This window comes from Lacerta agilis, chromosome 1 (assembly GCF_009819535.1).
Source record: "Lacerta agilis isolate rLacAgi1 chromosome 1, rLacAgi1.pri, whole genome shotgun sequence".
In the NCBI taxonomy this organism is placed as follows: Eukaryota; Metazoa; Chordata; class Lepidosauria; order Squamata; family Lacertidae; genus Lacerta; species Lacerta agilis.
This window is the reverse complement of record NC_046312.1, coordinates 64,797,062-64,810,761: the sequence shown is the minus strand read 5'-3', so window position 1 is coordinate 64,810,761 and position 13,700 is coordinate 64,797,062. Positions and strand designations below refer to the sequence as shown.

The 13,700-nt window shown below is 39.4% G+C and overlaps 1 protein-coding gene across 11 annotated transcripts in view; it reads right to left on the bottom strand.

Annotated features, from left to right (window-relative positions):
• The window catches only part of PPFIBP2 (PPFIA binding protein 2), a 109,977-nt gene that overhangs the window by 29,214 nt on the left and 67,063 nt on the right, over window positions 1-13,700 (bottom strand). For 10 of the 11 annotated variants that reach the window (XM_033151935.1, XM_033151945.1, XM_033151916.1 and 7 more), the window contains 6 exons: window positions 11,293-11,424; window positions 10,122-10,304; window positions 7,140-7,232; window positions 5,812-5,920; window positions 4,420-4,452; window positions 1,326-1,387 (listed from right to left, as the gene is read on the bottom strand). In XM_033151935.1, the coding sequence (XP_033007826.1) occupies window positions 1,326-1,387; window positions 4,420-4,452; window positions 5,812-5,920; window positions 7,140-7,232; window positions 10,122-10,304; window positions 11,293-11,424 (612 nt within the window). The remainder of the gene's footprint in view (window positions 1-1,325; window positions 1,388-4,419; window positions 4,453-5,811; window positions 5,921-7,139; window positions 7,233-10,121; window positions 10,305-11,292; window positions 11,425-13,700) is intronic. The other variant, XM_033151972.1, reaches the window with a different exon arrangement.

Sequence of the window (13,700 nt, the reverse complement as noted above, 5' to 3'; positions counted from 1 at the left end):
TTGGCATCTGCAGGTAAGACAAGGGAAGAGTCCCATCTGAAATCCTGAAGAGCCACTGCTCATCAGTGTAGGCCAGAGATAGGGTGGAGCCTGTGCCTCTCCAGATGTTGTTGGGCTACAACTCTTCTATCCCTGACATTTGGTCATGCTGAGTAGGGCTGATGGGGGCTACAGTCCAACAACCTTTGGAGGGCTGCAGCTTCCCCATCCCTGGTGCTAGATGGAGTTTGTGGCCTGGCTCAGAATAAGACAGCTTTCTATGCTCCTTGGAAAAGGATGATGGGCAAATGCATTTGGAAGCTGAGTATACACTAGTGGCCAAAATGATGAATAACTTTTGGAAAAAGTGTATTTCCAAGGTTTGATGGCTCATAATACCACTTTTTTGGAGGAATACCGTTCAATGGAAAGATAATTTAATGAAGAATGTAATGCAACAGAGTTTGTTCAATTATCTGTATTCGATCAAAAGTTATAGCCAAATAACCAGAAAAAGGAACCACAATTTGCTTAGGATGATATGCAGTAGCTTTCCTTCATTTGAATGTAGCCAATGAGCACGAGTGTTTAGAGAGCCAATCAGGTGTCATATTGTGTTACGAGCCATCAAACCTCAGAAATACACTTTCTCCAAAAGGTTTCCACAATTTTGGCCACTAGTGTATGATCTGTTCTCATGACCATCAAGCAAAGGGTTCGTGCTGTGATGTTGTTATTATCATCTGTATTTGAAATAGATTACTTTATGTACAGGGAACAACCAATAATTTATGTGCATCCAATTGACACGTGACTGCGTGCATGCGCATGGAGCCGAACCTGAAAGGGACTTTAAAAATGTTAAAAGTGTCCCTAAAAGAGCCCGGAAAGGGCAAAAAGGCACACAAACAGTGCCTAGCAATCCCACAAGCATTTGCAAGTGCAATCCCAGGGGACCCTGCACCAATTGTTGAGGCCTGTGGAGAGTTTGATCAAGGAGGTTTGGAGGGAGCAATTGTGGTGGAGTTTGGTAAGTGCTGTTGGTTTTTTAAAGGGGTTTCCAAGGGTTCCCAGGGGCTTAGAGGGTGTTTGCAGGCATTTCCAATGGTGTTTCAAATGTGTGCAATTTCACTTAATGCACAGTGCCTTGGAACGTAACTTTAATGTAAATGGGGAGTGCCCGTATATATGTATTTATAAATGATGATTTCCCAGTTTTTAGTTTTTTCTGCCCCCCCCCCTTATTTGTAAGCTGCTTTGAGTCCTAGCCTGGAAAAAGGAGGCATAAACAACAACAACAACAACAACAACAACAACAACAGACTTAACAGTTGCACTTTTCTTACCTTTTCTTCATTTGCAGCCAATAATGATTCCATTCCTACTTTCAAACATTGGACCTCTTGATCTAAAAGCAATGTTTCAGAAGGAAATAAAGGAGGTGAAAATACACATACATTATTGGCACCTGCCATTGTAGTATACAAAATGGTAATGTTATATCAGATGCGCAATCGTAACAATACTTTCGGCAATCTTCTCAAAGCAAAACAAAAAACTGTGCCAGTGCCTTACATCTCTGTGCCCCTGTTTAAATTACACGATGTGGTAGCTCTTGTCACCACAGGGCAAGCACTTTCTGTGGGTTTTACGTGACACGTTTTTATCAGGTGAGATCTTTCTACATCACTGCAGAAGTCTCTTGGAATGAGATAAAAACAACCACCCTGAATAAATGCATTTAGAATGTAATGTGCCACCCTTCAGTTCCACTCACTTCCAGGGTGCCTAAAAAAACAAATTAAAAAAAAAACCCAGTAACATTCACAGATCAACAATGGGCTGGATGCAGAGATGTGAGAGCTGAATTTCTTCTTTTTAATCATTTTTTATTAGTTTTATATGCACACCTACAAAATAGAAAAATTTTCATATTAATTTCCATTCTTTTAACATTTTGGCCTTTTAGGGGCATGACTTCCCTCAATTTGTGCAAGCTGCCAGTTTCTTTTGCCAGTTCCACCCTCCCACTGCACCACAAACTAGGTCTTTTCTCAGGTTCCCTACTTGATGCTCAGGATTGGCATGTTCAAGGAAAACAGACATGACACACTACATTAAGGAAGTTACATACTGTTTTAATTTCCTGACTGCTAAAAATATGAATTATTCTTGGCCTCCAACTAAACCATGGCTTATCATGAACAAGGAGTGATCTAGTGAATGCTGCTGAAATCGCACCTGATGCATTCCTTCCATATCATGAGCAAGAGCAACAAACCTTTGGTTATTGTCATGTTCTAACCAGTGCTCATGGTTTGTTTCTCTTCCAACAAACCATGGCGCTGGGGAAGGGGCACAGTGGAAATGACTTACTGTTCGGTTGGGGGCACGCAATGGGTTATGGTTTAATGTGCTATCCGAATACAGCCACTAAACGGAATTGCCACTTTTAATATTTTTGTGATTGAAACATTTAATGCTTTAATGCCCATCATCTTCAAGCGCTTGCTGATATTGAGGCACAAAAAAAATCTAGAGAGTGCAAAAACTGTTTTTTTTATAAGTACTTCTAGCAAAATAAGAAGCACTACAACTAGCTAGATGGCTGGTTTCAAAGCCAAAGTAATTACCCTCTGACAGAAAACAAAGTGTTCTGCACACATCTCATTATTTAAACTAAAACCGTGGACCTTTCAAAAATAGTAAATTGCATAAGTCATTGGCTGCAGAGGCTTGAAAATGATTGATTGGTTGAATACAGATTTTGTTGCTACTTGCATTCATCTATCTTCATTGTATGGCAAAGGTAATCAGTGGTGGGGGAACTTTTTTGGACCAAGGATGTGCAAAGGATGGGTGGAGCCAGAGGCAAAAGTGGGCAGGGCAAAGGAAGAGACTCTCAACCTTTGTACAACAGGCTGCGTTCCTGTCACGCAAAAGCCAGAGGCTTACATACACACTCATTCACACACTTCTCCACCTAGGCGAGAGACATCACCACAGTTCAAGCATACATTCCAGCCACACAAAAGCACTGGAGCAGTGGCCTGGGGAGAGGGCAGGCTTAGTGAGAGTCTCCAGCGTAAGTTACAGGAACCTGGAAGGCCAAATCTGGCCCCTGGGACTCAGGCTCCACACCCCTGTACCAAGTAGTGCAAAAGAAATCCTAGTCCGTGCTAAAGCATTTTACCAAACAGTACCAGATGCTTTTTAACTAGGGCTTCAATTTCTAACTGCCTTATACCCTACTACATCATCAACAGGCAAAATTTAAATTTTAGTTAGCAGCTCTCAAGTCTTCATATGGGAGTCACTGTCTGCATTTCTCCATTAAGAATATATACCTTGTGAATAGGTTGTACCTTTCAAAGAGAAAAACTTCTGGGAAGAAGTTGAAGTTTTGAATGCGTTCATTAGATAGTTTATTGTTTGCTGCAGACATGGAAGTAACTTTAGAGCTAACAGTCTTGGGCTTGGGATGAAGATACAGCTGACTGAGAACGCAGGGACTGATTTGACTACAGCAGCAGTTGTCCTAGCAACACACATTCCTAGGTGTTCTAAACAAAACTATCCCAAATCTTAGGCATTTTTAAAATAGTGACATTTCAAAGCAATAATTTGCAAAGATGTGACACACAAGGAAAAGAAGAATAGTGTTGCAAAAATATTAGTACAGGGAGGGGGAGAATTAGTATTCAGTAGTTGTTTTTGTTAAATAAAGTTTAGATTATCAAAGCTGTACTGCAAATCTAGTGATGGGAGCGATCCAATTAGTGGGTTATGTGTTTTAATGATATTTTAGCAGGCAATGGCATTTTCACATAGATGTGGCATGGACAGACACAGTTTTTGCTTTTTTTAAAGCCACACTTAACAACAAGCAAGGCACAAGCACCCAGTCAGATTTAAAGGAGGAAAAACACATTTAATTTCATTTTCATTATCCTCTGTTAAGACTTTTAGAAGAGCTATGTCAAGGTTTTCTCACTTTTATGAAGACTTCTTCAAAAAGAAGGTATATCCACAATTAGGATGGAAATATTTAAAATGCTAGGTCTTGAAGGTTTGGAAGAAAACCCCCCTTTTCAAAATCAAAAAGGGGGGGGGGTAAAAGCTGTGCATGAGCAATGCATCTTTTGTATACTTTTGTGGTTTTAAATATACAAATGTCTATTCTGGAGTCCACCAACTTTGACAGAGCCTCTTTAATGCCCATTTTCTGTTTACTTACTCAACATTGGAGATTTTGTGTGAGATAATAAATCTGACTGTATTAAAAGCCATTCTGTCTGCTGTAAGCAATGAGATATTCACCCCGCATGTTACGATTCAGCAGTCAACTACAGAGCCAACACTGAATGATTATTGCTGCAGAAGTGCACTTTAGGTATAATTTGTGTGTGAAAAGTAATAAAGCGAAATCTTAGGGCTTACGTTTTTCTTTTAGCCTTCGCCTATACACTTCCTCTACGGTGGGAAATGAAGAGAGTCAAATAAAGTATGCAGAAAGAACACAGATTAGAGACTGTATGCAATTTCATCAGAATAGGCATTCAGAAATAAAAGATACAATTTGAGATTACCGCTGATCTCTATCAGTGTTCAACAGTTGACAAGGAGGGTGGCAAAACTTTGTTGTGAAGAAATGCAACAAACTCCATTTTTGGCTCATTAAGAGTAAATACCTTCGAATGTACGTTCACTCAACACTATCAGGTTTAATGTGGCTTTTAAATACTATTGAGAATTTAGAATGGCAACCCAAGGCATTTCTAACATTTGAACCTTCCTCCTTTTGGAATCAATGGACTTCAGCAGGAAACAAGCTTGCTAACATTCCCCAGTTACTGTTAGAGAAATAGTAACACATGCAAACCCTATTATACCAAACATGCATAGACACTACAAACAATGGAAACCAATACCAAAGCTCAAGGCAATATAAACAAACAACATAATATCTAATGTGTGTCAAGACATCTTTGAACGGATCTCACCTAAAAAGTTATTTACCTTTTTCAAAGTAACAAATGGTTTGATTTCTACTAGAGATTTCTACTAGAGAAATCTCATACATTCATACATACATGAAATGGTAGGCTGAAGGATTATCATACTGGATTATCAAAGCACAGTCATCATTTTGGTAAGAGATAGCCTTAATAAATGCTGCACATTGCAAATAGCTGTTCATATTTTACCAGTATACCCTCCTACTCATATTAACCATTTATTGAAAGCAATCCCTTGCAGAGCTGAAATTCATAGCACTGCATAGAATTGCCCTATGAAGTCCTGACATTGATAGAATAGCAAGGGAAAGAGGAACAGTAAAAAGATAGAGAGAAAAGCAAGATTTATTCTCTTTTTTATTATTAAAAAACAAAACAGACTCAATATGGTTGACATTAGAGCCACTTTGGACTTCTACCTAGGTGACCTAGACTAAAAGCTCGTCGCTCCTCCAGTAAAATGGGTTATGTGGATTAAAGTACTTATTGTATACAGCACTGTATGCTTAAATGTACTATATAACAGATAATAATAAGATTAGGATACAGGGATAAAACTATGGTGTTGATTTAGGAATGCTTTAAAAGAAACTTTCATAAAAAGAGCAATCACATTTTGGATAAGTGAGGAAAAAATACCGGTAGTCCACAAAGGGAGGATTACAAAACAATCTCTTTGGCACCTACTCTTCCTGGAAAATATTTCCCCTAAATGTAATAAGCCATACCCCATTCTCCATTTGAGAATGGGTAACAGTAACCGAACTAAAGACAAAACATTTTGATAGCAACATTGCTATTCCCCCATCATTACCTCTTTCCGCAATTTCATTATTTCCCGATGTCCTCGAGATTTGACTCTGTAATCGTTCAATCTCCGAGTCTTTTAGAGCTAACTGCTCCTGAAGCTGTGCAATTTCAGCCTGAAAGAACAGATTAACATTAGCCTTTTTTCATCTCCATATCATCCAAAAAAATAAATTACAAAGAACCACTATGGATTATTTTATCTAATGCATGTTAGAAACACAAAAACTCCAGACAATGAAAGATTAAAATGTTTTGGGGGGATGTATATGATGAATTGAAAAAGATGGTGGGGATTTCTTTCATTAAAAGACCAGAGACGTTCCTACTAAGTATGGTAGATAAAGAAATACCAAATAAATTAAGAGAAGTCTTCTTATACGCACTAGCAGCGGCCCGAACAGTAGTGGCAAAAGGATGGAAAGACCAGGAAGTGCCAAAAATTACAGACTGGCAAAGTGAATTACAAGAATTTGCTGAGATGGCTCTTCTAACAAACAACCTAAGAGGAATTACAAAGCAAAAATTCGTGGGGAAATGGGATGTCTATAGAAGATATGTGTTAAAATGCAACGATAGTTTTGTTTCCATGCCAGCATTTGAGGGATAAAGGAAAGGGGAATAAGATGGAGGAATGAATGTGGAGATACAATTTTTCCAAGAATGTATTGGAGAGTATGTACATGAGAATCTACTGTGTTGTAAACATTCAAACTAACGTAAGTCGATGCAAAGGGATTTGACAGGAAGTCGGATTGGAGGAATTAGAAGTAAAGTGTGTGAAGAATAAACAGAACAAAATTCTTATTTTTTTCTTTTTCTTTTCTCCCCCCTTTCTCTCTTCTCTTTATTTATTAATTAATTTAGTTTGCTTCTTAATCAATGCAATTTATGTAAAATTGTGAAATCAAAACGCAAACATCCAAAATATTATTATATGTAACTTTATTTATTTTTTTCAAATGTATTAGTTAATGGTTGGATTAAGATATATATTTTTTTTTCTTCTTTTGTAAATCAAAATTATGCAATAAAAATTAAATTAAAACAACAAAAAACTCCAGACAATGCATTTTTATGCTGTTATTTTTTGCACACTGCACCCAAATCTTCTCTTGCCCTTTGCTCCCTGACACCCACAACTTTTATTGCCAGCCAACACGAAACATAGCAAAACGAAGGATGTAAGTACCGGTATATTCCCTTTGGGGAGGTGAGAAAATTTGTCTAGGACCGCATGACATTTTAAAGGAATTGCAGGCATCTTTTGAGTTTACATTGCATGACAAACTTGGGCTGTCTCGGCATAATATGTGAAATGGCTGTGTAGCTTACTTTGGTTGCTTTCAGTTTCCATTCATACTGGGTCCTTTCATTTTCCAGCTCTTCAACCTTAATTTTTAGGTGTTTTAGTTCCTGTATTAAGTTCTGCAAAGGGGGTGGGGAGAGAAAAAACACATTTACTCATGAAACTGGACAGGTGGGTGAAATTGTCAAGTGACTGCACCCCTGCACCCATCTCAACAAAATAAAATTACCCCAGGCCTGACTGCTGATAGAGAGCAATCTTGAATTGGTAGTCTGTTAAAATGAACTCTCTTTTACTAACAACCCCAGACAGCTGTCAGGGAAAGAACAATCTTGAAGGTCTAATCACAGTGATTTGAAGCCGTGGTTTTAACTGGCTTTGCAAACCATGGTTTGAAGGAATGTTTCATCAGCATCAATTACAGAACATGTAGCCTGCAAGATGCCAAAGAACCACATAGCCAATCAGATTTGCCTATGTGATAAAGAGAGTCAGGGACACTAGCTTATGGGGGTTAAGCTGTTTTGGGTCCCCTATATCCTTTTGGAGTCTCCTCCCCAATGCTGAGGGGGTGGAGGGGGCTAAGCGTATTGCAGCTTCATTGGCCAACATCTCCTCCTGCCATGGAAGGAGGCTGAGCACGAGAGAGGAGGTGCCGCCAGCCATTGAAGCCGTGCTGCGCACTCAGCCTCCTCCCTACAATGTGACATCATGAACATGATGTCACATGCATGCAACGCCAGTCCCCCTTCATCTTTGGTGCAAGTTGGTGCCTTGGAATAGAATCGAAAGCTTCTTGCTTTGCTGCTGCTTTTTTTAAATTGTCTCATTTTTTAAATTGTCTCATTTCAATGCTCTGTCTCTGAGACACCACTGACAATTTTTATGTCATCTGAGGAACTGCTTTAAATCTGACATACAAGTTCAAATCAGTGAGTGGTACACACACAAAATTATCCAGAGCAGCTGACTCTGCTAGTTAAATGGATGAACCACAAAAGTGATTTTTATATCCTTCCCTTTCTGAATAGGAGTTCAACGCAGTTCAGAAACTAGATTTCCAACTGTTTGAACTGTTCAGAACTATTTTCTTAACGGCACTTTTCTTATGAACCACAATCACATCATGTTCTTTTGTGTTTATATGTGCTTGCAGATGAAATCTTTTGGGTCTCTCTCTTCCAGACTGGTTGTTATTATTATTTATTAAATGTGTATACCACCCTTCATTCAAAGATTACAGGGTGGTTCACAACACAGGCTGTGTTCTTCTGTTTAGGGAAGTTTTTAATGTGTGGCATTTTAATGTATTTTAATCTTTGTTGGAAGCCGCCCAGAGTGGCTGGGGAAACCCAGCTGGATGGGCAGGGTACAAATAATAAATTATTATTATTATTATTATTATTATTATTATTATTATTATTATTATGTCATTGTTGGGCAACCAATATCTGTTTAAAAGAAGGTAATGGCACAGAAGAGAAAGCCACCACATTTAAAAAAAAATCAAATATGAACTGATTAAAAACGTATTGCTGTATCTCCAAAATGTGATTCTACAAAACTCAGAAGACAACACGGCAACATGAACAAACCAAGCTGCTAGTAAGTCTTTAAACGAGCTTATGTTAGGCATACCACTGTCATTCCTCTTCTGTTCAACTTCATCAGCTTAACCAAAGTAGCTTTCAGCCTGACATGTGAAGTGGTTTCTGATCAAACACAGCAAAGGTTTGTTCTATAAATTCCAGAAAGCCTTCACTGAAGTGCTTGTTACGCAGGATAAGCAATCAAAATTTATGGGGTTTAAACAAAGAAACACACGACAGAGCATTTGCCATGCCTCTCCCCCTTCATTTGATCCTCTTAGAATGCACACATTGAGCAAAAATCATATGCCTATGATTTTAAGACATTCCAAAGCTCATTTTCCTAAATGAAAGCCTGCAGCCAAAAATATACATGGCCCCGAGGGAAGGGAGTGGTTTGTTTGTTTTTAATAGGGTGTTAATATAAAATAGGAAAGTTCTAAATGCAAATTGTCTATTAAATATATTAAATATCTTATTCCAATTTAAAAAAATCACCATTAATTGCTAAACGTAACAATCCTTTATTGCCCTTGGGTGCTGTAGAAAATCAGGTTAACTATACTGAACACTTTCTGAATTCTTTCCCCTTATAGCCACCCAGAATGGCTGCATATAAATTTATGATGATGATGATTTCATGAGGCAAGAGTGCTAACTTCTTGAAGTGAAGAGACCTAGACTACCCCTCTATCCCTCAGTGGTCCCTGAGTCTAGCCTTAAATGTCTTTTCATGGTCCTGCTATCTATCTATCTATCTATCTATCTATCTATCTATCTATCCATGTAAATTTTATTTTTCAGTTTTCAGTTTAACAATAATCACATGTAAATAAGTACATAATCGATTTGACTTCCCCCCTCCACTTGCATGGTTTTGTATAACCTTTTTTTTTTTTTTTTTGCTATACTGAAAGTGTATCCTTTTTTTCTGGGCATTAACAAACCTTCCATGTATGTCATATGTGAGAGACGAAGAACAACAAAGAATAACCATGTAACCAACAATCAAAGTGCCTACCTGCATTTATCCAACCAGGCTATCACCAAAGCATCCCATAATACATACAAAAGACTGTTGAACACCATAAGTATCTTGTATGTTAGGCCAACTTAGCTGCAGCAGTTTAAGCAACCAACCTAATTTTATATGGAGCAACTTCTGAGAAAATCCTTCCAAACAGGAGACAAAACTGATTTACAACTGGGAGATAAAGCACATGTTTACTTGGTCTGGATGAAAGCATGCTGTGCCAAGACAAGCAAAAATTTCCTGTTGGTTTCTTAAACACAGCACTCTGTCTAGTGAAAGCTACGCAAATTAATGCCAATTGATCACAGCAAGCTCCAGTTAGTAGTTTAGTTTGGTCTCTGAAAGGGGGCAATGCACAAACTCAGGCCAAAATTTACTTCTCATACATCACACTGAGTGCAATTCTTCCAAACAGGGACCTCTGTCACCGAGTCAATGCTATCTTGAGGACCGACTGCTGCCATATTTGGCTTCCTACTGTGGGATTTTCTTTCCTGGATTTTACTATTAATCTCCAGCTGCAGTCTACACATTTGTTCTTGTAGTTCACTGATCAGGTTCACTACTGACTACACAAGAGGAAGAGAGAAAATTAAGACCGGAGGAAACATGGAATGAAGTCGAAACAAACAAACAAATAAATGACTAGTTACAGGTGGGTAGCCGTGCTGGTCTGCCATAGTCGAAACAAAATAGAAAATTCTTTCCAGTAGCACCTTAGAGACCAGCTGAGTTTGTTCTTGGTATGAGCTTTCGTGTGCATGCACACGAAAGCTCATACCAAGAACAAACTCAGCTGGTCTCTAAGGTGCTACTGGAAAGAATTTTCTATTTTGTTTCAAATAAATGACTGAGCACCTATGCAATAAGAAGAGTGAGTTTGAGTGGCAACAACAATATGGTAGATGAGGTACATAGTAAAGTGTGTGTGTGTGTGCGCACACACTTTTTTTTTTTTTTTTGCTCCCAGTCATATTTGGAAAAACTGCTTAGCCAGAGTATTCACCAAACTTCTAGTGCCTGTGGCACACTTTTTTCAGAGTTGAAATTAGGGAGTCCAGTCCACTCTTGAATCCAAAGATGACAAGAGTGGAATGAACTCTCTCACTGGAGACCACTTTGTGTTTATCTATAAAGCGCTATTATGTGCATGTCTCCTCACTGGAACAATGTTACCCGGAGCAGTGACTCATGCAGAGAGAACAGCCTCTGTGGAGGGTGGATAATTTTCTGCATCAGGAATAACCGGATCATTCAACACAGAGATGGCAGTTCACCTCGCCAGCCCTGGCAAAGACTGACCAGAAAGCAAAATTACCAGAGCAGTAAAGCTTGCAGAGATGAGCTTGGGATCTCTGCTGCATGAAAAGCAACCTGGAAATAGTTGGTAGAGACTAGCAAAGGGTGAAGGGAGAGTATAGCATTACCCTCCCATGCACCATGTCATGGCTGGAAACTGGGCCCTCGTGGCCAGATTTTAAACACCTACTTAGGAGATGGAGCATGTAGGTCTGTTCTCAGTGTCATGAATTCAAATGGCAAGCAAGCAAGGCTCACCTCAGCTTTGTTCTGCTTCTCTTCATATTCGCTTTGTTCCTTCTCCATCCCAACCAGCTTAATCTTCAGATCCGAAACTTCTGCCATGAGGTCCAATTTCTGAGTTTCCAGCAATGTTCGACTTAGCAGCTCCTGCAAAATAGGAGTGTACGTGTGTGATATTTTTTATTCACTCAATTCCATGGCTAACAGAAAAAAGTACTTCCTTCTCCAAATTTAACAATTTACAGGCAACACTTAACGGAATACAGTGGTGCCTCGGGTTAAGAACTTAATTTGTTCCAGAGGTCCATTCTTAACCCGAAACTGTTCTTAACCTGAAGCACCACTTTAGCTAATGGGGCCTCCCGCTGCTGCTGCGCCGCCAGAGCATAATTTCTGTTCTTATCCTGAAGCAAAGTTCTTAACCTGAAGCGTTATTTCTGGGTTAGCGGAGTCTGTAACCTGAAGCGTCTGTAACCTGAGGTACCACTGTATAAATATTACGTTAAGAGCCACATAGGCATTTAAAAAATGTTTTTGTTTATGGAAACATTTAACCCAAGTGTTCACTACCATTAAGTAAAGCAACCCTTCATAATTGTTTTTAGACCTGGGACAAAATAAAGATACCACAAAGCAAGGGATTTTCAAGTTTACTTGAGAATACAGAACAGGGTTATTTTGCTGAGGCAGTGGAACAAATTCATTACACAGCAGTTGTTAGTACTGAGTGTGTTTTGAAAGCTTAGCAATGAATTTTGCAGCTCTGCTTCTTAAACTTTAGCGTATTGTTTCATATACATGTTACACACAATTGTGTATCTATGTATTCCCTGCTTTATTTTTAAAAACCCAAAGTTGTCATAGGAGGCTGAAATATGGAGAAGGCGGCAGAAGGAGAAGTGCTTAACCCTTTCCCTCTGCTTAAGCCTCACCCCTTGTCCCCGCTTTTCCACGCACAGGAGAAGACCCACTGGTATTCATATTGTTTCCTACTTGTGGTTGTGAAAAGAGATTTTGCAGGGGAGATTTTTAAGTGGCAAAATGGATAAGGCTGAAGGGTTAAGCAGTCTCACCTTCCTGCAGATCTGCTTATGGTCATATCTGACATATTTCAGAGGCAGGATATGTATGGAATCCTATATATCAGACCGATCTTTTTGTTTTTGAAACATCGTGCTGCGAGATGGATTCAAATGACATATCACAACGTGATTGCTACAGATAATAGGCTGTAGTGCTTTGTGTGAGCAGAATTTCTTCTCCCCCAGCACATCCCCTAAATCTGTTCTGGGGTTTTCCCCAACACTCCAGAGCAGATTTTGGAGTGATGCGGGGCATGCATAAAGGAGGGGGCAGGAAGTCCCCTTGCTCAAGTTGTTCTGCTCATGCAGTTTTCCAGTTGAGTGCTACCCAATATAACTCTTAAGACTAATTTGTTGGTTGTGCTCCTATGTATTTTGGTAAATTTGCTAGTTTCTAGACCAGCTCTATTGGCCAGAAAGTCATCTGGCACAACAGTCAAGCCTGTATTGGAATGTGTATTGGGCTTGTGCTAAATGAGTGTTCCAGAAGAGTTTATTCCTCAAACACAGGAAAGTAGTTTGCAGGCATATACAGAGCAGTGTTTGGTCCAGACTTTTAAAATCTTTTTTTGGGGGGGGGGGAGCAGGGTGGGGAAAACCCACCAACCTAGAATACTGGATTAATCTTTGGAGAGGAGGAGATCACAGAACTTTCAAAGGGTGGTGTGGTCTCAACTTTGAAGATGAGGTGACAGAGGGTTTTCTCTCACACAAAATAAGAACTCTTGTTACTTTAAGTGGTGGTTAGGCTGCCCTCAACAGCTTGGGAGTGCTCCCTATAAAACTGAAACAGAACTTTGTCATCTCTGATGCTTCATGTGCCTCAGGTCCCTAGCATACCAAACCCCCTTCAGTGGAGCAGGATGTCCTCCGATTGTGGAGGCAGATCATAGCCATCACAGCAAATTGTAATGGATAGCCTTATCTTTCATGAATTCGTTCAATCCTCCCCCAAAGCCATCCAAGTTGGTGGCCATCACTGCCTCCTTTGGGAACGATTTCCATAATTTAACTATGTGCGAAGAAAGTGCTACCCCCTGTTGCCATTTCAACATTGGTGTTCTGGGGTTTCTGGAGCAGCTTTGTTGGACAGAAAGTCTCCAGGCTTGCAGTGAGAAACAATTTCCCCAGCACTTTTGAACAAAATTCTCCCAGTCATTAGTATTCCAGAAGTGCACAGTGCCTGAACACAGAAAAGTAGTTTGTGGATATGTATAGAGCAGTGCTATATTAGTGAAGGAGAAGATTCCATATAGCCATGGCAGCTGATAGCTAAAGAGGCATGTAGTCCATGAATTTGTCCAATCCTGTTTTAAACTCTCATCCCCAAAATACATCCCG